General features: G+C 32.0%; 3 protein-coding genes across 3 annotated transcripts; 2 read left to right on the plus strand and 1 right to left on the minus strand.

Moving 5' to 3' along the window:
- Nucleotides 1-829: 829 nt before the first annotated feature.
- LOC124544546 (neprilysin-4-like) lies at nucleotides 830-8,116 on the minus strand. Its single transcript, XM_047123130.1, has 13 exons — nucleotides 7,633-8,116; nucleotides 7,322-7,459; nucleotides 6,714-6,847; nucleotides 6,105-6,273; nucleotides 5,199-6,034; nucleotides 4,974-5,124; nucleotides 4,429-4,615; nucleotides 4,003-4,121; nucleotides 3,054-3,446; nucleotides 2,623-2,795; nucleotides 2,082-2,266; nucleotides 1,562-1,705; nucleotides 830-1,140 (listed from the first exon to the last, which is right to left on the minus strand). The coding sequence occupies exons 1-13, from the start codon at nucleotides 8,058-8,060 to the stop codon at nucleotides 964-966; spliced, it is 3,234 nt and encodes a 1,077-aa protein (XP_046979086.1). The 5' UTR covers nucleotides 8,061-8,116; the 3' UTR covers nucleotides 830-963.
- On the plus strand, nucleotides 8,059-13,333 carry LOC124529789. Its single transcript, XM_047103701.1, has 10 exons — nucleotides 8,059-8,080; nucleotides 8,354-8,443; nucleotides 9,289-9,493; nucleotides 9,863-9,980; nucleotides 10,250-10,432; nucleotides 10,962-11,117; nucleotides 11,886-12,053; nucleotides 12,447-12,632; nucleotides 12,799-12,937; nucleotides 13,326-13,333. Exons 1-10 carry the CDS (start codon nucleotides 8,059-8,061, stop codon nucleotides 13,331-13,333), a joined length of 1,275 nt encoding a protein of 424 aa, XP_046959657.1.
- A 346-nt stretch (nucleotides 13,334-13,679) lies between these two features.
- Nucleotides 13,680-22,370, plus strand: LOC124529983 (E3 ubiquitin-protein ligase CHIP). The gene is made up of 7 exons (XM_047103950.1): nucleotides 13,680-13,979; nucleotides 14,229-14,427; nucleotides 14,930-15,071; nucleotides 16,682-16,784; nucleotides 18,064-18,120; nucleotides 21,252-21,368; nucleotides 21,842-22,370. Exons 1-7 carry the CDS (start codon nucleotides 13,860-13,862, stop codon nucleotides 21,965-21,967), a joined length of 864 nt encoding a protein of 287 aa, XP_046959906.1. The 5' UTR covers nucleotides 13,680-13,859; the 3' UTR covers nucleotides 21,968-22,370.
- Nucleotides 22,371-22,954: the final 584 nt, after the last annotated feature.

Here is a 22,954-nt window from a genome sequence, read left to right on the forward strand (position 1 = left end):
CGATTGCTCCCGATTTACTTAACCAATAGAAATAGTTCCTTATCGCGCCATTCGACGCTATTCGTCGCTATAGATTCCCGCGTCAGTTCAACCCGAGACAGCAAGTGCAATGTAGGTCGACGTTTCGAGTTGACGTATATATTAAGGTCATATGATATTACAAGTTATTACGTTTGCGTAAAGATCATATTCACATAACAAGTAAATATTGGGATAGCGTACTTCATTCGGATGTGATCGGTTTTACGAATTTTGCCAATGCTACATGTAAGTTGTATGATACTGTACGAATTACATTAGGTCTGACTATGCCAAGGAAATCGAGTATGATACGATTATTGCCTCATTATAAATTATAATTACCCGTAATAACTGGTGCAGCGAACGTGTCAATCAATATTCAGTAGTCAAAATATCGATGTATACTCCAAAACTAACGTTCCATTAAAAACAGTCCATTCGAATTTAATTCTTGAAAACTGATGTGACGATATCTGTGTTAAACTTTTAATAGCGTTAATGACATGAAAAGTATTGGCACGATAAGTGACAATTCCTACCGTGCCAAATAATGCCAAGTAAATTAATAGCCAAAGATGATGATAGAGTGAATGTACGGCTTTCTCGTCTGTTACCTATTATTGTTGCCCATCATTTCGGAAACATTATTTACTTTAAGATTTTCGTAAAACTTTTTGGTGGATAATGTTGTCTTAAATTTTCGCGATTATTACACATTTAAATAAAACTAGTTATAACGGATTTTAATGTCCAAAATAATTAATATATACGCGATTAAAATCCGTTATAACTAGTTTTATTTAAATTTTTGGTGGATGTTTTTTTGTCATGTTATCGTATTAATTTGAATGCTCTTTTCTAACAGTTCTAGTATTATTTCTTTTACTCAGTCTAAATTCTGTTCATTGATTAATAGGGATTAATGTTGACAGTTTCATTTTATCACCAAACACTACACTTGTGTACAGGATTCATTGGAGAACCAGGTGGACAATGAAATTCCCTTGCAAAATCAAGAGAATTCGAAAGTGTTCCTATCACTCTGAATCTGCCTGGTGAATGAACAGCTGTTTTTAATTTATTACGCATTGCTTCTGGACGCATAGCTCCACACCACACCTGCAAATATAAAGAACATAGTGAAGATAGAATTTAGCATCCCACTGAAATAAATTAATACGGATGCCAAAACTTGAGTAAATGGAAGATATGTTCATGCAAGTTGCATCCTTTATCCTCCTACTTTAAAATACATCGTCTAGTGATTTGTTGATACAATCGTAGATCATCAGCTTTGCATTTCAGATCAAGTTTTTATGTCAATACATTAGCAGTAGCCGCCTGTAGAGTGTTAGTAGTAGTAGCCCGTTAATCACTTTAAGTAGATTGGATTTGCTGTTCCATTGTACTATGGGAGTGCGGGAAGCTATGAGACTGCACCCGCCCTTACGTACTTGGTCTTCATAATTTATCTTGCGTTCATGAACGCTACGGCAACAATCAGGTAGGAATATATACATAATATAAGTATATGTTATACCTGCGCAAAGTTCAGGAAGAAGAGCTGTGTATGTGTGTAGTTCAGTCCTGGCAGCGTCTCATCAGCAGAGTCGTGGTGACGCAACCAGTGCTGATAAGCGTGAAATGCTTGTTTTACACCGCCATTATCAGCTATATTCTCGCCCTACAATAAAATCATCGTTTTATGAAATATATGTGAACGATTACTAAATTATTACTAATCTTACGTTGCATCTATTAAACAAGCAACATCTTGAGCAGAAATACTAAATAAGTATAATTAAGTGCTATTTTTGACTATACGATATTTGAGTATCACCTGACTTCCGGTAGATGTTTACAAGACTGTTTTTTTTATATTTACAATATTCAGATTCAAATATCCTATCACATATAAGTTATTTTTGAAGCTATCACCTTTCTTTAATTCGTTATAATTGACTAATGAGGATTGCCCTATATAATTAATTTCTAACTACGGACATATGTAGACATAGACAATTCTACATTTTATTAATTTTCATATTCCTAACACCTACTTGTGTGTTAATACCGTCCAATTTCATATTGACTTCAGGGACAATGTAATGACCGTATTGATCAATGAGACACTGTGCGCGATGGTGGAAAGCTTCTATCGCTGAGTCCGACCACCAACGATGAAGATTCCCTTCACAGTCAAACAAACGGCCTTTGTCGTCAAAACCATGGGTTATTTCATGCCCTGCAGATAAGATCATAATCATTTTACTTATAGAGAAATTATTTTTCGCTCCATTTTAAATGTAAAATTACGAATTTGTAAAACAATGAATTATTGAGTGTAAGCTATTATTAATATAAAAAAAATATATAAGAGTAGTTGGAAATGTATAATTAATTGTTCAAAGAATATTTTTTATTACATTTAATTCTATTAATAGTCTAAATTAAACAGAAAATAAAAATGGCAACTGTTCCAGCAATCCAACTTATTAATCACAGATTCAAAATTTAATATGTGATACAATATAAGTAGCGTATTTTGAATGTAACTAAATCAAAATTTAACAAAGAGAAAAAATAGGGTAAAAAACGTACCGATAACTACACCAATACCACCGAAATTCAGAGACCTTGGGAAGTGCCTGTGGTAAAATGGTGGTTGCAAAATACCCGCTGGGAACATTATCTGATTCTTGTTACGACTATAATATGCGTTCACGACCGCTGGCGCTGTATTCCATAGAGTCTTGTTAACTGGCTGACCGATACTGTAAAAGGTAATGATTAACTGCATAAATTTGGAACAGTGTCATTGCATCAATCTAAATAGAAGATCGCCGGTACAAATTCGGAAAACAGCACTAAGTTTCGATACGCCTGATTTGTATTTATTGTTTCTTCCAAACTGTACCTTTAAAAGTAGAAAAGGTTTTCGTCCAATATGATGAATTACTGGAGCGGCATACTTTTATTTTATTTCTATAAAATATATATTTAAATTAATTTAAAATAAAATAGCTATTTACCGAGATTGTTCCATTTTAGTCAGATGGCGCAATATATTTAATATGTTTTCGAAGTATTTATTTGGGTGTATTTTTACTTCCTTATAACGATCATCTAAGTCAGTCTTTTTCAATATAAAATCTGGATAGCCTATTCTAAGCATCATTGTGTCAACTTTATGCCCTGCCAGCTTCTTTGTCTCGTCATCGATCCAGTTTGTCATATGTAGGAGTTCTCTGAACGCTTGCTGTATTTCCCTTGTCATCGTGAGTGTGTCATTTTTGCTCATTTCGTCAAAGTGTTTTCTCACAAACATTGATCCTAACGCCATTCCCATGTTGGAGTTGACTTGGGATATACAGTTTTTCCATCGTGGCGGGGCTTGCTCTCGGCCAAAAAGAATGTAGTAAAACCTGAACATTTTTAAATTATGTAAAGTCGGGGTAAGAAATGGTTCGTCACTTTAAGACCTATTTTCGTGTGCTCAGTATGAGCGATAAGATGCTTTACCGATCGAGAATGACATATTACGTCGCAATGATTTGATGCTCGGTATAAAAGGTTTAGACTTGATTAATAGTTTAAGACTTGATAAAGCAATGAGTTTGAAAACTGACGAAGGTATCCTTACTCTGACTGTACATTATATTTAATATTATGATAATGATTCATTGCAAAATTATTTCTTCGATGTGTTAATTTAAGTTGTTTGGGATGACAGTATATTTTTCGTGGACATTTACCTTTCAGGAATTCGTACTTTTTCAAAACAAGGTACAGAAGATTAAGGTTACGAGTACTTATAATTCCTTGGAAAATATTCGATTGATGAAAAGCATTCGCCTTACCATAAGAAAAAATAAAAGGCTCCTTGTAGCTTAATAAACGTATTTCTGTAGAAATCATAGTTCTGTAAAAGCAAGATTGTTCAAACTGATTTGATTTTAATATAATAAACTTTGTACACACTGTTGTTTCGCAGATTGGAAGCGATCATCCAGGTTATTCACACGATGCCTCACGAAACGCCACAGCAGGTAATTTGATAAAGTGTCCGGATCCGTCTTCTCTATCAATTGAACTAAGTGCTGATGACGATGAACGAAATATGATTGGTTACAGCTATTTATCACACTGATAAAAATTAATGGCAATTTTTTTAAGAAAGCCCATTGAAATACTCACACTACCACAATAACGTACTTTCATTATAATTGTCCCTATAATAGGATATCATAAAATTTATATAATAGGTCCTTATGTAAAGGTCGCATGAATAACACGACACGGACATAAAATATATTAAAAAAATTAATGTTTAAGTCTGATTACAAAATGACACTTTCATCCTATTTAAATATCAATTAATATAAAACAAAAGTTATATATACTTACTCGTACATAGGTTAATGCAAATAGGACGACGGTTTCCTGAGACTCTACAGTTCTATTCATTACAATGCATAGGTATCTCCTCCAATCGACCTGAGGAACTAACCCTTCGAGCTTTGCAAGTGTCATACGACGATATAGCTCTGAAACGTTGCGTCTGTCTTCTGGTGCGGAAGTTATTTTAGCTAATCTGTAATTACCAAAACAATAATCTATGGATTTTACATTGGTTAGTGTAAGGCTTTTAAAGTCTGCCAGTTGGTAAAACCCGGTTTTCTTGAAGTTTTCGAAAACTTGGTGGATTTGTATCGGTCGTATGCATGTTGTTCTACAGAAAAACCAAAGGAAACTTAAGTATGCTTGTAATGGTTCAAACTGGCTAACGCATGCTATTTTACTACTAGGCTACCTTTTGTTACACAATTAATAAGTTAATAAAAAAAATTGATAATTTTCATAATATTCTACTATTTTAAGGGACATAATAAATTGATCATTTCCACCAATTTATTAAAATAAAAAAATATATATTTTTAAGAATTACTTACTTGATTTCAAAATCAATTAGTTTATCGGCGTCAGCTTTTACATGATCATCTTGCCCTCCAAGTAATAGGGCAACTTTAATTAAGTATGTCTTGTAAGCGTCTAAATAAACCTTATTACTTTCTTGCAGAAAATAATCCCTTGTGGGTAGCCCTACAACAGACAAGCAAGGTTTAAGTGATATTTATACTATATTATTGATTTTAAATGCTCTTAGTGGTAGGTACCTAAGCTTGTTTGGTCAAATTGTATCACAAACTCATCAGAGTTTTTAATATCTGGTCCAACCCATTCCGATATTAATATGTCATTATTGAACAATCTCAATTTCGCCATGAGTTCTAACCAATCAAATTTTTTCGCATCCCAATTAGTTTTTAAAATCGGCCATCCACCCAGAATATCCAATAGATCTAAAAGAGGTTGGTGTCCTCTTGCATGTAATATGTCATGATTCATACAAGATTTGAAAAGAAATCTAGCTTTCAAAGCGGCATCACCATTAGCCGGGTCAAGAGGGTTTTTGTTTTTGGAGTCGTATATCGAAACAAATTCCTCAATAGTTTCTTTTCTTTTCACTCTTTTAAGTGGTTTGGCAATAATTTTGATTTCGGTATCAAGAGATCTGTGACGAGTACGTTTCTCGAATCTTTTAGTGTTATAGTATCTCCTATGTCTACGTAAGTATTTGTTCTTATTATATTTATTTTTAATAAGATGATCGTGTAATTTATGTTTTACTTTAGATAAGGGTTTATTCATTTGTTTTGATTTTCTATCTAAATATCTACGAATGCGATTTATTATTTCAGATTTGCTATTATTAAAACTATTTATTTCAGCTGATTTCGAAATTTCTTTAGAATTCGTTAGGAAATCATCAACTTGCTTTTTATCAAGATTGCTTGAGCAAATTGAAGGTTGTGTTATTGACAGAAAATTATCCTTTAAATCCAAATGTGGACCTGGAAAATTAGTTGGTACGTATTCATTTTTTCGGAATTCCAGAAGTTCTTTGAGAACGTGATCTAAATTTTCTCTTAACATCTCAAACGTATCGTAACTGCAAGAAGATAATGATACACAGTTTATAAGACGTGATTAAATTAAATTGTTTATCAAAGTTCACTCACCCAGCTTTATCGGCTGGAATAGGGTTGAGTGCTGGCCAGTTTCCACACGCATATTGATAAAAATCGTGACAAGGATCTGCTTCTTTGTCCATATATTGTTTCATTATGCTTGCTTGCGTGTGTCGAATCGTCTCCCTGTCACCTTGTATTTTCCAAAAGGAATGGATAGCTGCATATTCGTGAAAAATTAAGAGTTTTCGTTCATTTCAAATAAATTTATGGGTAGTTACGGGTATATGTTTAGTGTGTATATGACTATAATTACGTAAGTGGGGAATCCGACTATCGAACACGAAAAATTATATTTTCTTTTTCTTTCTTATATTACTCTACATATATCTTCAATATTTTTAGCCAATTCAATGAATAAGCACGATTATATGGTAAGAAATAAGCGTAACTATTATATAATTTGTTGTTGTTGTTATTGTTGTGTGTATTGTATGGTGATATATTTTTTATGTCATGTAAGTACTCTACAGTCCATATTTTTTAAGTTTATTTTATTAAAGCTCACTATTATGGCACCCCTTGGTTATAGATTTACAATTATGTATGTGTTACACATAAATTGATTATTTTATACCTAGAATGTAATTTGTTATTTACCTGCGTGAGGTTTAACTGGCTTATACATATGTGCAGCAGAGCCCATTTCTGCTTCTTCTAGCTCTGGTTGACGGCGGACTTGTTCTACGTCATCTAGTGGACCACGGTCCACATATATCTCAGGATGGACCACACTTTCATGTAAATTTAATTAATCAACTTACGAAACGAGCATACTTAGACAATATATAATAGTTTAAGAAACAAATATAGATAAAATATGAATTCCATTTGCAATAACACATATTGATTTTAAACATTATATTTGATATATTTTCGACGCTGTAACAACATCATCACTATCACTATCACTACATAGCATAAAACAAAGTCGCTTTCTCTGTCCCTATATCCCTATGTATGCTTAAATCTTTGAAACTACGGAACAGATTTTGATGCGGTTTTTTTAATAGATAGGAGTGATTCAAGAGGAAGGTTATTTTTATATAGTACATTGATAATGTAGTAAAGAAACACTAGAATTTTAGAATTTGTAATGTAATGTATAAACATTTTAGGTATATTTATTATTTACATCAGTATTTTACCCGTGAGAAGCCGGCACAGGTCGCTAGTAATTTAAAGTAAGGTAAGCAAAAATAATCTACCTTTGTAAATTACCCTCTTCGTCATATTGTTCGTTAGACTTACTGTCATAATCAATTTCAGACTCTCCGACATTTCCTTCTACGTCTTCTTCTTCATTTTCTTCGTTTCGTGATTTTTTGTAAATTGGATTTTCTAAACTAGAATTTATACAGACCTAATTTTGTTAGGCTTTTAAAGGGAAATCATTTTTTAAATTGAAATTATTTTTATATGTATTTATACCTTGTAATCGGATGAAGGTAAAACTATAAACAAAGTATAGGAATTATATTTTTAATATGCTATCGGAAAATAATTACTAACTACTTACCCGTAATCTTGAGACGTAAACGTAAATTGACTTTTCCGTTTAATCCTTGTTGGAACGCGTTGATTCCTTTCCTCATCATTCCATATAATTATGTCACTTCCGTCATTACTCTTATAAAGTTCACTGTTACTATTTGTATCTCGTTGAGAAAATGTTATTTCCTCGTGAGGAAGGAAAGACGTCTGAAATCCTTGAAATACCTCTCTTTCTTCAGGATCTATGCCTTCCAATTTCGTATATCTCTTGGGAATATTTTTAACAACAAATTGATCCGACGGGTCGCCCAGTGTATCTAAAGGATTTCTCAAAACAAAATACGCAATAGAAAAGAAAGAAGTTACAGCTATAAGAAGTAAAAAATTACAGTAATTAGCACTTTTTGGCTTTAACGAAATTGCATGGAGGTAATGCGTGTCAACACGCGCCATGACAATTCCTGACTGCCGGTGTCAGAAAATCCTTAGAGATTCGTAACTGGAACATCGTATATAAACTATGTATACAACGGCCATTGTAATGTTGACCCTGGGGATCGGAGTACGCGTCGGGAAAATTGTGAGCAATCATGTACGCCACTTTGTCAATTATATTTGAATTTGTTATGGTATTTTTTTCTGGTTTAACACTGGCTGTTTTAAAAAAAAAATCTGACAAATCATTATGTCATTTTCAATAAGTCAAATTAATTGTTTGGATTGAATACTCTTGGTACATAAACAAGTAATATTATCAATCAAAATGATGTCTTTTGATGATTTATTCAAGAAAGTGCAATCGGTTCACGATTTAGTTTTGTCAAAAATGGGTTGCGGTAAACATGATAATAATTTTATCAAATCAGTAACATCATACATATGATTACTTGCTAATAATTTGAAAATCTTAAGACATGGGCCCGAAGCGAAATAAACTAACTCTCATTAGTATTCATAAGCTCTTGAATGGTCCAAGTCCGTGACCCTGATGCAGAAGTACCCCGACATTGCTCCTCAACCGTGAGATACGCGACGTTATGTTTCCTGTACCCGGAATTACTCTGGTTCACTTACCTTCACGCTCAATACTAGTATCTTACTGTACTATATGTTATAATAAACTAGTAGTCACCCGCGACTTCGCTCGTTTTAGGGTGTTGGTTGTCATGTGTCAGGTAAAATAGTACAACAACAACAACAGCCTGTAAATTCCCGCTGCTGGGCTAAAGGCCTCCTCTACCTTTGAGGAGAAGGTTTGGAACATATTCCACCACGCTGTTCCAATGCGGGTTGGTGGAATACACATATGGCAGAATTTCTATGAAATTTGTCACATGCAGGTTTCCTCACGATGTTTTCCTTCACCGCTGAGCACGAGATGAATTATAAAGGCAAATTAAGCACATGAATCAGCGGTGCTTGCCTGGGTTTGAACCCGCAATCACAGGTTAAGATGCACACGTTCTAACCACTGGGCCATCTCGACTCTAAAATAGTAGTCTATGTCCTTTCTTGGAGTTCAAGTTTGCTTCATATTAAATTTCATCAAATTTAGTTCAGTGGTTTGTCCGTGAAAGCGCGACAGACACACAGAGTTACTTTCACATTTATAATATTAATTTTAATATAGATTGATATTCGGTTACTTTAAATTGATTATTCTCATTATATATTTTTAAAGCTAATCAAGATCATTCAAACGATGAATTGGAATTTAGCAAACGTTTATATGAAATCAAATGTTGGTTTATACGTATTTCCTGGAAGAATAAAAAAAGATTTGTGCTTGATCTCTTAGATGATATTACAAGTATGTTTACACTCTCTGTATTGTTGAAATCAATATGGAACGCCCGGTCTAAAGACGCTATATTGTCTATAAGCGAGTAAGTCGATATTTTAATCACATTCCTTACTAAAAATTGATAACTATCCATACATATAATAAAATTGCAGTGTTTGTTGGTAATATTAAAATAGACCTTTCTTACTCAATGCATATGTATGTATACACGGTAAATATACCAAAATAACATTTTTTTACAATTTTAGTCTGTTTGTCTGTCTGTTTGTTTGTTCCAGCTAATCTCTGGAAAGGCTGTGCCGATTTTGATGGGACTTTCACTGGCAGATAGCTGATATTATAGGCTACAATTTTTTTATTTAAACGCGTACAAGGTCACGGGCACAACTAGTGTTGAAATAAATGTAATAGTAGTCACCACCTAATGAAGTAATTACCAAGCTCCATTTAGGTATAAGACGTGGAGCAGCTATGACCAAGTACCCTTGGATCACGATCGAACTGTACTCATGTCCTCAATCCAAGATGCTATAAAGAGTTATCGCAAATGGTTTCGTGCTCTTCATTCAGTTAGTATTACAATCAATTGAAATTAAATGTTTAATTTTTGTATTCATGATAATAAATTTTCCTTACTGCAAATTAATTACCAAAGACTAGATTTTTAAGCCAAATATTTAGGTTATCAAAGATTGTGTAAATAATGATAATAAATTAAATTCTCCTATGTTGGTGGAAAACGATTACCATATAATTTTGATTGTTAAATTACAAAACTTTGGAAACAATATTCTAAGAACAAAAATAAACAAAATACAGACTCTAACTTTTTGAATAGGCTCAACAATGCCTAGCTTTAGCGGAATTGCTATCGGTTGCTGGAGGTCCTATTATATGGGAAGTATTTAAGACCGCTGAGAAAATTTACGAGCAAAACGTAGAACAAGAGATGGAAAATTTAGTAGAATGTGTCGTGGTTAATGAACCACCTCAGGAAAAAAAGCCCATTATCGTTGAAGCAGTAAGATAATTTGGTTTCAACTACATTGTATTTCTTCTCACAGTTGTGCTTGATTTATATTTTATTTATGCAGCCTAAAAAAGAACAAACGCCGCGTCGAAAAAGTTCTGTAACACAAATTTTGGAAACATCCACACATCCCACAATAAATGGACAAAAAGAGGTAAAATACATTTTATAGTTGTGTCATCGTTATCATTTTCATTACATAGTATAAAATAAAGGCTTACCGCTGTGTATCCCTATGTATGATCTTTGAAATCTTTAAAATTACGCTCGGATTGGGATGCGGTTTTTTTAATACATAGATTGATTCAAGAGGAAGGTTTTTGTGTATACATGGATACTATAGTAAAGATACCCTAACAATTTTAGAAGTTTTGTATGTGATTTAAATAAACACATCTTTTGTAGTACATATATTTTGACAGTATTTTACCCAAACGAATCTGAGGCGGGACGCTATTTTTTATAACTATAAAAAAAATCCTTATACTAGGAAACTTTTAATCAATAAAATTGGTTTTAGTTGGATACAAATTTAGCTTTGTGGGCCACTACGATTAAGGCTATGAAGGATAGTTTGAAGTTGGAAGAGTTAGAGATGACTTTTAATGATGGGACACAGAAGAGAATTTGGAAAGTAAATCGATTAAAACCGGACAATTCTGAGACTGTAGATTTCGTACGTATTTGAGTGATTATTGGCTGGAAATTAATATATTTTTTTATTTTGCTTATATGCTATATGCTTGTGGCATCACATGCAACTTCGGTCGCGTATACGTTGAAAATATTTGTACAATAAAGACCATATCTTTAGAACGTTAGGTGAAAGTACTATGTAAAGTTTGTGTAAAGGTCTTATAATTTTATTAAGTAGGTGACTATGATTTACTCGTACTTGATAACTATTTTGTTGCGAATTTATTTTAAACCAATAATAAATACTTCTTAAGATATGTACAAAATTTTAGACTATTATTGGTATTTGTTTGATTAAATTTGAAACCGTATCAGTCGGTCCTGATATTAGCGAGTTTAATCGATCAAACAAAAACTCTCCAGCTTAGTAATATTACTATACGTCATTGTAAGTGAATGGTAATCATTGGGATGCATCAGTCAACAGTCTAACGCTAGAAGCAGACAATTGGCATTGAAAACATACTCAGATACCTTTGCGTTTGGGTGGCATTAAATTCTGTCCTATATTCGATATTCTTCCGCAAATGTCACTTTCGATTTTTGCATTTTTTGCTTAGAGATCTTAAAACTAAGAATTTCAACTAGAACTAGAAGTGTACAAAAAGAGTGTTGTGGAAAGAAAAGATTTCTCAGAAACACCAGCATCTTCATCAGACTGGAAGAATGGTCATCGGCAGATACCAACTTATGGCACTTATGGCAAAAACGAATTAGAAATTAAAAATAATAACCCCTTAATTTTTAGATACAATTGTTGCCATCAGCATTAAGTAAACGTATTTTGCTGCATCTACCTTTGAGTCAATTGAGTGACTGTGCTCGAGTAAATAAGTACTGGGCATACTTGGTTGATGAATTTCGTGCAGAATTAATTGCTAGACAGAAAATTGATATCGAGCTGGAAAAACTAAGAGTGAGACTTTTTTTTAATTACGTGTTTAGCAATTTTGTATTAAGACTCATTATTAAATATATATACTTAATATTTGTATCAAAAGTGATTGGACAAGTCTAATTTTAGTAAGTCAGGAGTCTATTTTCAAAAAGTTGTTCTTTTCTTTGTTTATACACAACCATATTAGATGGTTTGTTTTATTGCAATATTAATATGTAGGTGTAATAAATAATGCTATATTGTTCTTAAAGTAGAGACATAAGGACGGTCATCAATTGAAAACATTTTCAGATTATAAAATACGAATTGGCATGTTGTTGCTAATTTATTAAATATTAAAAATAATTTGTTACTTAATATAAATAATATCTTATCATTATTTACTAATTAATGTGTATAATTTTATTTTAGGAAAATATGCTACGTCACGAAGATAGTGTAGCTTTGCCTAATGATTTGACTGAATTGAAAATAAAATCGGATCTCACCAGCCACGCCAAAATAAAAGACACTAATGCATATTTTAATAAACCTTATCCTTACTGTTTAGTTTTAGAAATGAACAAAGCAAAGCAACGAAGAATTGCAAAAGTTAGTAGGAATTGAATATTTAATAGTGGTTATCTTTTTCAGGATCGTAATTTAACTCAATTGCATACGTCATGTTCACAAAACGCAAAAATAAAGACGATATAACTTTGAAAACATTTTAACATTATTGTTTTTCTAAATCGTAAATTTATAACATGTACTAAAATTTTAGCCATCGTTCAGAAATATGACAGATTTAAATAATCGTTTGGTCATACGTGGTGCTGCCGATAAGAATATACGAAAATTGTGTGAAAACATTTGTAAGATTAATGAAAATAATAAAGGACCTGAGGTGTGTTTAAATGATGGTTATTTTAAAATATATCGAATGTCACACAAAAATATATTCCTTTCTATCTCATTGACTTACAATTGATAATTACTAATATTTAACAATATAATATTCTTATAAATAGAGATCCTTGGAACCGTAAGGCGATGGATCAAAGAGAAAATTAAATATTATGTATCAAAAAGACAACGGTGGTACAGTAACTATTTGAAGCCCCTGGAAGATATTACTAACTAAATTATATTATGGTAAATTAATTTACAACGTAGTGTATACAAATAAAAAAATACAATTATATAACAAATTCACCATTTTTTTTATTTCGTTGATATTAATATGAGTGACTTTAGAACATATTTTAAAAGTGCGTAAATTTAAATAGCATGTTTAAAACACGCTTATAGGTACTTAAACGGATTTACTGTTTACACTCCATTGATAATGATGATGAATTTATTTAAAGCACAAAACTATATTACATGAAACATGAAGGCTCACATTGTGTTTTGGATGTCTTATCTTAATGTATTCAACAATATAGTCAAATAAAATAAAAAATGTATATCTATAATAATCAAGTTTAAAGAATAATAAATATATTAAATAAATAAAATGCTTTCTTAAGCTGACTCATTTGAACTGTTGAATCGACTGTGGCTGGAATGTCTAGAAAGATCTAGTTCAAGAAAAATTTTTTTTAGTCTATATACATAATTTTAGTGTAATAATGACGTTGACATTTATGAATTTGTCATTGTCAGTTTATGATGCATTCTATTTTATCTGTTGGTTTGCGCGAACGTTTTGGATTCGAGAAAAACATTTTCTTATTTTTTCTCTCGCGTAATAGTCGGGATTAAGGAAATCCGTTCAAATTGTGTTATGATGAGATCTGTGTTTTAATTTATGTAAAAAAGTGTATCAAATAAACTGTAACAATGAGTAAGCATATGTATTCTACTGCAAACTTAACCGATAAGGAGCTGAAAGAACAAGGAAACAGATTGTTTAGCTTACGTAGATTTGAAGATGCTATGAACTGCTATACTAAGGCCATCGTAAGTTTTGGACACATTAACATATATATTTTTTTCTCATAAACAAGAATAATATTTGAATTTTAATGAACCTTTGTTTATTGAGTTTAACTTTATTCTTGTCCTTTAACTGTTTGATATTTCATTGACATATATTGATTATGTTTTTTAATATTTATTAATTCTCATACTATAGGTATGAGAATTCTTGCTAATCGTGGAATGAGGATTGTTCCAAAATGGCTATAAATATTTTTCATTTAATTGTAGATAAAAAATCCTTCAGTATCAACATACTATACAAACAGGGCACTATGCCATTTAAAAATGAAGAGATGGGAGGCTACATGTCAGGATTGTCGAAGGGCTCTCGACATAGATAACAATCAAGTGAAGGGACATTTTTTCCTCGGCCAGGCTTTGGTGGAACAGGAATGCTATGATGAGGCTATTAAACATTTACATAGAGGTAATTTACATAACTACTACAGTATGGGTTTTGTTTATTAATATTTCGAGTTATATTTTGAAATAAATAATAAACACTTCATTACACATAAAAACAAAACAGTTACAAAAAAAAAACACAAACATGATAAAATATTAGAATATCTATAGGCAGTTAATTTATAAGAACAGAACAAAGAATACACAGAAAGAAAAATTGTTTATGGAAAAATAAAAAAATAACCTATTTGATAGTAATTATATTTGATAGTAAATTTAAATGAACAGATGAATGAGAAAAACTGTTAACTTATTGTTAGTTTAATTATGACACCCTTTTCTCTGCCTTAAGTAGCTCGAAAGAGATTGCTGTTTTAGTCATAAGGCTGCTTCTTGTATCTCTTACTTTATTGTAATGATATTTTTTACTTTTATTTATGGCAAGAGAGATAACATTTTGTTAAATTATTTGTTGGAGTGTAGTTATATGGTGATATATAGTGTTTCTATGATATTAATTCCAGCAAATGATCTCGCTCGTGAACAAAAACTTAATTTTGGAGATGACATCGCAGCACAGATACGGATTGCTAGGAAGAAGAGATGGAATGTTCAGGAGGAAAAGAGAATATCTCAAGAAATTGAATTGCAGACATATTTAAATAGGTAATAGCATAATGTAATGATTATATAACATTGTTGTGATGTTGAGAAAACAAAATAAAATGAAGTAGATAAGTATAACGGTTTAAAATCAAGTCTTTGAGTGCTTATTAATTATTAATGAGATATTTTAAATTTGCCGGGTGATAATTTCATAACCTTATTTAAATTGGAAATCAAAGCAACCTTGAGTGCTTAGAGCTATCAACTATTGTTTAATCCTCATAGTATTAAGATCATATTTCACTATTTTTTTTTATTAGATTTCAAATGATATATTAAAGTCAATTTGTCTGAAGTTTTAACTACGGTAATATATCATAATCTGTTTATAAATTGTAAAATGGTTTAAAAAAAATTACAAATATTTAACAGTTACAAATATTATAAGAAACAAAAGGAATACACTAAAAGTCATGATTGAAGCCTCAAGTTGAGATGTTGGTTAATAATACATGACCTACGATGTTATAAGCCTTATTAATATAAGCCTTTGTTATTGTTTTATGCCTGACATATCTTATAAGTTCAATTCAAAGAAGTTTAAAAGTATATGTTGCATTATTTTTATATATTTAAATTTAGCAAGATAGACTACTGAGCCACCGAATCATCATGTTACTTAATAAGTAATAATTTTTCTATTAGATTGATTCAGAAGTGCCGTTGATTACAGTAATTGAGATTGCAGGTATTCAAAGTATTGATATTCGATGTTATAGTTTATTCTAATTGAGGAAGGAAGAGATTTAAACAAATTTAACATGTATTAATTAAACTATTTTTTTTTTATGGAAAAGTTTGGTGGACGAGCATATGGGCCACCTGATGGTAAGTGGTCACCATCACCCATAGACAATGGCGCTGTAAGAAATATTAACTATTCCTTACATCGTCAATGCACCATCAACCTTGGGAACTAAGATGCTACATCCCTTGTGCCTGTACTTACACTGGCTCACTCACACATCAAACCGGAACACAACAATACTGGATACTGTTGTTTAGCGGTAACTATTTCACTTTTGTAGGTAACTGGTAAATACCAGTCTGTTAATTACTTTGTTACTATTTTTTACCCTATGAATATAGAAGTTACATATGCTATACTCATACTATATATGCAAACTTGCTTTCACGACTAAATCAATAAACTAAATTTGATGAAATTTAGTTTAAAGCAAGCTTTAACCTCGAGGAATCCATTCATCCTCCAGCTCCATTTTAATACCTACGAAGACCAGAGTCGGATTTAAAGGTCTGGAGGCCCCCGGGCCACAAAGCAGTGGGGGCCCTAGACAAACAGAAGCGTGAACAACCTAATAATTTTATTATCTTGAATCAATTACTTTTTCATTTCAATCACTAAGCTATGATTTATTTACTTGTATTGGTAACTTTTAAAATATTAAATAATAACATTATTATAATTTGACTATATCTCGGTATTTGTTAACTTGTTGAAAAATGTGGCCCCCAATAATGTGGAGGCCCCAGGGCAGTTGCCCCGGTTGCCCTCCCCTAAATACGGCCCTGACGAAGACCTAACACAAGAATGAAAAATAGTATGATATATAGATATTTATTTTGAGTTATTGTTATTTTGATTGCAGGTTAATAAATGAAGATATGCAGAGAAGAATAGAATCAATAAAGTTAGAGAATATAAATGAAGAGGATACCGGCAGCAAGGTAGCAAAGATTGAAGAGGAATGTGTGAGTATTAGTGTTTTATATTTAGTAAAGTAAAAAGTAAAGTAAAGTAACAGCCTATAAATTTCCCACTGCTGAGATAAGGCCTCCTCTTCCATTAAGGAGAGGGTTTTGGAACATATTCCACCACGCTGTTCCAATGCGGGTTGGTGGAATGCACATGTGGCAGAATTTCACGATGTTTTCCTTCACCGCCGAGCCCGAGATGAATTATAAACACAATTAAGCACATATATATAGTGGTGCTTGCCTGGGTTTGAACCCGCAATCATCGGTTAAGATGCACGCGTTCTAACCACGGGGCCATCTCAGCTCTTTATATTTAGAATATAATATAATTACACAGTATAAAGCAAAGTCGCTTATCGCTATCTGTCCCTATGTTTCCTTAGATCTTTTAAAATTACGCAACGGACTTTGATGCGGTTTTTTTTTATTAGATAGAGTGATTCGAGAGGAAAGTTTTGTATTTAATAAATGGACAATAAAGTAAAGAAATAAGAATAAATCTGTAGTACACATATCAGCATTGCATCCATGCAAAGCTGGGGCCGGTCTCTAGTATAATATAAATCTAAGTTCATCATAAGTTTACATTCACTTATACAAATTTGCATTGAAGTATTATATTGCATTAACAAGAACTGTGAGTATGTGAAAACCATAATAAGATTGTTTTGTGCAAAAATTTCAACCTATATAAATAGTAATAGAATTTGTTATGATTTGAAGTGAAAATCATTTTTATGTTGACAGTCAATGACAGTCGGCTGGAATATTTTGGTATTGCCAATGATGTTGTAGTAAACAGATATGTTATTAACGCGCAAAAAGTGAAGACTAGAAAACGTCCTAATTGGGATGTTTGCCTTTAGTCCTTTTACGTAGTAATACGTTATAATACATCATAATTACGTAGTAATACGTTTTGCGTAATTAAAACATCTAGTTATCACTTTTACTTATTGTTTTTATCAAGCTATCCTTTTTACTTGTAACGAAATGTAAAATAAACGGTCCCCGGCGCGGCACACTTTTTTCTGTTGTTTAGTATGGGTATAACATATCTCTTTATTAGAATATCATTGGGTATTGCACTGATCATTGTCTTATTCATTGATATTGATTTCATTTTTAAAACAATTTACCAATAAAAAAAATCTTGTTTCATATATAATACGTTAGTTTTCAAAATAACCCCAAAGAGTCATAGCTACAAACGATTAATTTACTTTTTATACAAATGTTGCCATAATTAAAATTTATGTTTTTTATTCAACAGAATAACTATGGTAGTGAGCTCAATAATCTATTTTCAAAAATGGACGAACGAAGGAGGGTGAGTATTAATATAAAATTTATTTGATTGAAATCTACTAATAGATACTAATAAGATATTAGTATCGCGTTTACCAGTGAAGATCTGCTGATGTTCAGTTATAAGATAAAAAGCCAAAGTTTATTAAAGTATAATGTAAAAAAGTCACTGGTAGCTGTGAGTTCGTGGGTGTCGTTAAATTATAAAAAAAGTAATCGCCTTGTTTGGTTTTTTCTCGAAGTAAATCGACTTTTTTATACGATGTTTACCATAGTAACGTTTTACAATTTTCTATTTTCATGGTTCCATTTCTGTTATAAGTTACTGTTCCGACCTCGTGGTCGAAGTGTGATGTTATAGTCGTAACTGCACTAAAAATATAGCTATCTTATTCAAAATAATTACTTATTTTCGAAAATCGGTGGTAGATCCTGAGGAAACTCCAGTTTTATAATATTACTAGTTGTCACGGCTTCGCTGTCATTTTATGGGTTAGTAGTCAGGTACAAGGCGTTAAGATGCAAATTTGTGCAGTTCCTTGGAGTTAAAGTAATCAGTAATCATACTAATTTAGCTGTGAAAGAGCAACAGACAGATAGAGCTACATTCCAATTTATCTCTTAGTACAGATTATAGAATATTGTTTTATATGTATTGTTGCTAATGTTAATTTAAATTTAGGGGATTTATATATTAATTATAACACAATATGTCAATCAAAAATCCCTTATTTTATACTCAAGAAAATATAATAATATTTTCCTCAAAAAATATTACCCTTATTTTTTTCAAAATCGGTTCATAAATGACGGCGGTCTCAGGTACTGAATTGAAAAACTCTTTTTTTCTCGAACAAAGTAACGACCGTTCGTACCCTAATCTAAGAACGATTATAATTTAAACTTTCTGAAGTGTTACATATATTATATATTATGAAGATTTTTAATACGTTACTGTTTGTAACGTATTACAAATATAATACAACAATTTTCCCTTTCACTACATACATATATCCACTTTTCAATCTCGAAAAAGATAATGGGTTGTAATTATAGGAATTTTATTAATTATCCGCACCTACTGTTTTATTTGTAAAAAAAAAAAAAAATTAAAAATAACAACTGTAAATTTTACACTGTTTAAAGTTTACTCAACCACGATGTTTCATTTGACATTTTATACATATTTGACAAAAACTATCGTATTTTCTAGGTCAAGAGCTTAATTTCCAAAAATCAATCTAAAATTTTGAGTCATTTAAACGAAAAGCGCTTTAAAAGCATATTAAGATTCAGTAAATTATCAAAATATTATGACAGTTCATTAATAAAAGAAAGAAAAGAAGCGTTAATTTTTTTTTTCATATTTTGTAAAGGATAAAGGCGTTAGTTTTAACGCGTTGACGTCATAACGTTAGTATATAAGGCTCTATTTCAGTTCTGTTGCATGACGTCTCCTAATAGGATCATTTCGTTGGTCTCACGCGTTCACACCCCGTGTAGTAAACGGATTATGTATTGTATATTCCCACTTTGAAGTTGTGAAATACATTCATAAATCTCTTGGCGCGTGTTAACGTGACGTATACAGGAAACCGTACATTTTAAATGTTTTCTAAAAATAAACTTAAGTAAGAACCTATAGAAAGTAACCTATTGTTTAGTTATTAAATTAAAAAAATATATATTTACATTTTTATGTATTACCTAAATTACAATACTGTTTATATACAAAACCAAATATTGCTATTAAATGCCTAGCGTGCTTTACATAGCATAAAATAAAATCGTTTTCTGGCGTCTGAAGGCACAGATATTTTAATGCCATTTTTATTTCTATACAGAATGATCAAGATTTACATATGTACGTGTTTTTGAGTTACTATGATCACTTACCATTGGGTGGTTCATTTGCAAGCCCATCTAGATGTCATAAATAAATAAAAACTTTTTATAATTTACAAAGAAAAAAGATTAAGTTTCCAACAATTATATTTTATTTTTAATCTGTTTAAATACACAACATAGATTGTATTAAGTACAATCAACAAGTCGCAACGTTAATACTAATATAAGCCTCTTGTATTCAACATTGCAACAATGCAGAAATAAATATGTATCCACTCATTACTAACGAGTTTGAATTTAAAAACGACTGGTTGGATTTACGCTTAAGTCGTTTGTGAGACTTTTATGAATTTTGTTACGGAACCCTTCACATACGTCAGGCAGATTTATTCGTATATCGAATAATGATCTGATAGTATGTAGTCAAAATCGCTCATAGATATTGGTTATGTAAGAAATATTAAACATCCATACAACGCCAATACGCTACCAATAGTGAACACACAAACAACAAACACTCTGAACTCACTAGAAAACAGCGATACTCAACAATGTTGTTTGGTGGTTGAATATGTGATGAGAGGTTTGTATTTACCCTTACAAACTTACCAAGTATAATAATTTTTAAATACATTCTATTTAAATCAGTGTTATTTTTACATACATAACCCAGTGAAACGTGAATTTGAAAGGATTTGCAAGAGTTTATTTTAATCTTTACTAATGTATTTACTAATGTTATAAATGCGAAAGTAACTATGTATGTCTGTTAGGCTTTTGTTCTGATGTAAGTTTAAATACCAAGAACGGGTATATGTACATTACTTTTCCTCCTAAAGAGGGTGGCGAGGTATTGTTCGGCAGGGGTTTTTTTATGGTATAGGTTGGCGGACGAGCATATGGGCCACCTGATGGTAAGTGGTCACCATCGCCCATAGACAATGATGGTGTAAGAAATATTAACTATTCCTTAAATCGTCAATGTGCCACCAACCTTGGGAACTAAGATGTTATGTCCCTTGTGCCTGTAGTTACACAGGCTCACTCACTATTCAGACCGGAACACAACAATACTGAGTACAGTTATTTGGCGGTAGAATAACTGATGAGTGGGTGGTACCTATCCAGACGGGCGTGCACAAAGCCCTACCACCAAGTGAGGTTTTATAATGTATTTAAATTCTTTGATTATTTTCGTCACAAACACTTTATTTCTGTAAGGGAATTTGAGATATTGTCTGTAAGGGAAGCCGCGGTTTCAGTTAGTTAAGTATATTTTGACGTTAATATGATGTTTCTCTTTAGAAACGTGACGTGCCGGACTATCTTTGCGGTAAGATCAGCTTCGAAATTCTCAACGAGCCGGTTATAACACCAAGCGGCATAACGTATGAGAAAAAAGACATCGAGGAACATTTAGAGGTACGTTATAATCTTTTTAACATTTTTTTAAAATAAAAATAAATTTTTTGACATGAAAAGTAAACATAGTCGCAAAACATCCAGTGGTCCCGCACTAGGCAAGGCTGTCTTGCGGGTACGAGTATTTCAATTTTACCAGTATTTTAGTTTTACATTGTAAGTTTTACGCTATGCATATTTTACTTGTATATTTTTAGTCATATAATAGTTTAGTAGTAGTTAATAAATATTCCACTGCTGGGCATTTGCCCAGTCTCTTTATTTCTTTATTATTCTTACACGTGAGGAAAATTGTTCAACTAGCTGGTGTCTGGGAAACCGCGATCTTTGATTTTCTATTTACTTAGACATCTCGACTACTTTTCTTAGTTATACTGAACGTTATAATAAATATTAATTAGTTCATATAGATTGGAGTCAACTGCAATTATTGTTTATTTTTTAATTCATAATTTTTATTTGTATATTTACAGCGGGTTGGGCATTTCGATCCAGTTACTCGTGTGAAGTTGACAGCAGATCAGCTCATACCAAACTTCACAATGAAGGAGGTAGTTGACGCGTTTCTACAGGAGAACGAGTGGGCTCTCGATTATTAGTAATTTTAATATATCGATATAGCTAACATTACTCATGCGATTACGTCACTAGTGCAAAGGTAATAGACACGAAATGTCGTAAGTGAATTCAGAAGAAGTTAGAACCAAGTTCCTAAATGTTACAAATTACTTTTTCATTAAGTTATATAGAACCAAAAGTTATAGAAAAGTTTTTAAACTGATTTTAAAAAATCCATATATGATTACAATTACTTAACAAAAAACATCCTTAATAGTTAATATGGTAAATAAATGACATAACTGAAAATTTTGGTTTTTTTAATATTTTTTATGTAGGAGAACGTGTAGATGTGCTGTCTGATAGAAAGTGGTACCACCGCCCATAGACAATATCGCTGGAAGAAATATCAACCATTCCTTATATAGCTGATAAGCCACCAACGTGAGGCCCAGTGGTTAGAACGCGTACATCTTAACCGATGATTGCGGGTTCAAACCCAGGCAAGCACCGCTGTTTCATGTGCTTAATTTGTCTTTTTAATTCATCTCGTGCTCAGCGGTGAAGGAAAACATCGTGATGAAACCTGCATGTGACAAATTTCATAGAAATTCTGCCACATGTGCATTCCACCAACCTGCATTGGAACAGCGTGGTGGAATATGTTCCAAACCTTCTCCTCAAAGGGAGAGGAGGCCTTTAGCCCAGCAGTGGGAATTTACAGGCTGTTGTTGTAGGAAGTTAAGATGGTATCTCCCTTGTGCCTGTGGTGACACTGACATGTTTATTCTTTAGCTGTAACAATGGTAATTGCTTCTGGTTGGTGGTAGTAAAATTTCATGAGTAGACTGCATTTACCATCAAGAAAATTTAACTAAATTAAAAAAGGCTTGATTTACGTTTTCTTCCGACTATCTGACATTGGTAAAAAATAACTAGTTTTAAAATCAATGTCAAGAATTCAGAAAGCTAATTTCTATATAGAGCGATACGCTTCCTTATCAATTGTCAAATCTACCACCTTAGCA

Source organism: Vanessa cardui, chromosome 5 (assembly GCF_905220365.1).
Source record: "Vanessa cardui chromosome 5, ilVanCard2.1, whole genome shotgun sequence".
Lineage (NCBI taxonomy): Eukaryota > Metazoa > Arthropoda > Insecta > Lepidoptera > Nymphalidae > Vanessa > Vanessa cardui.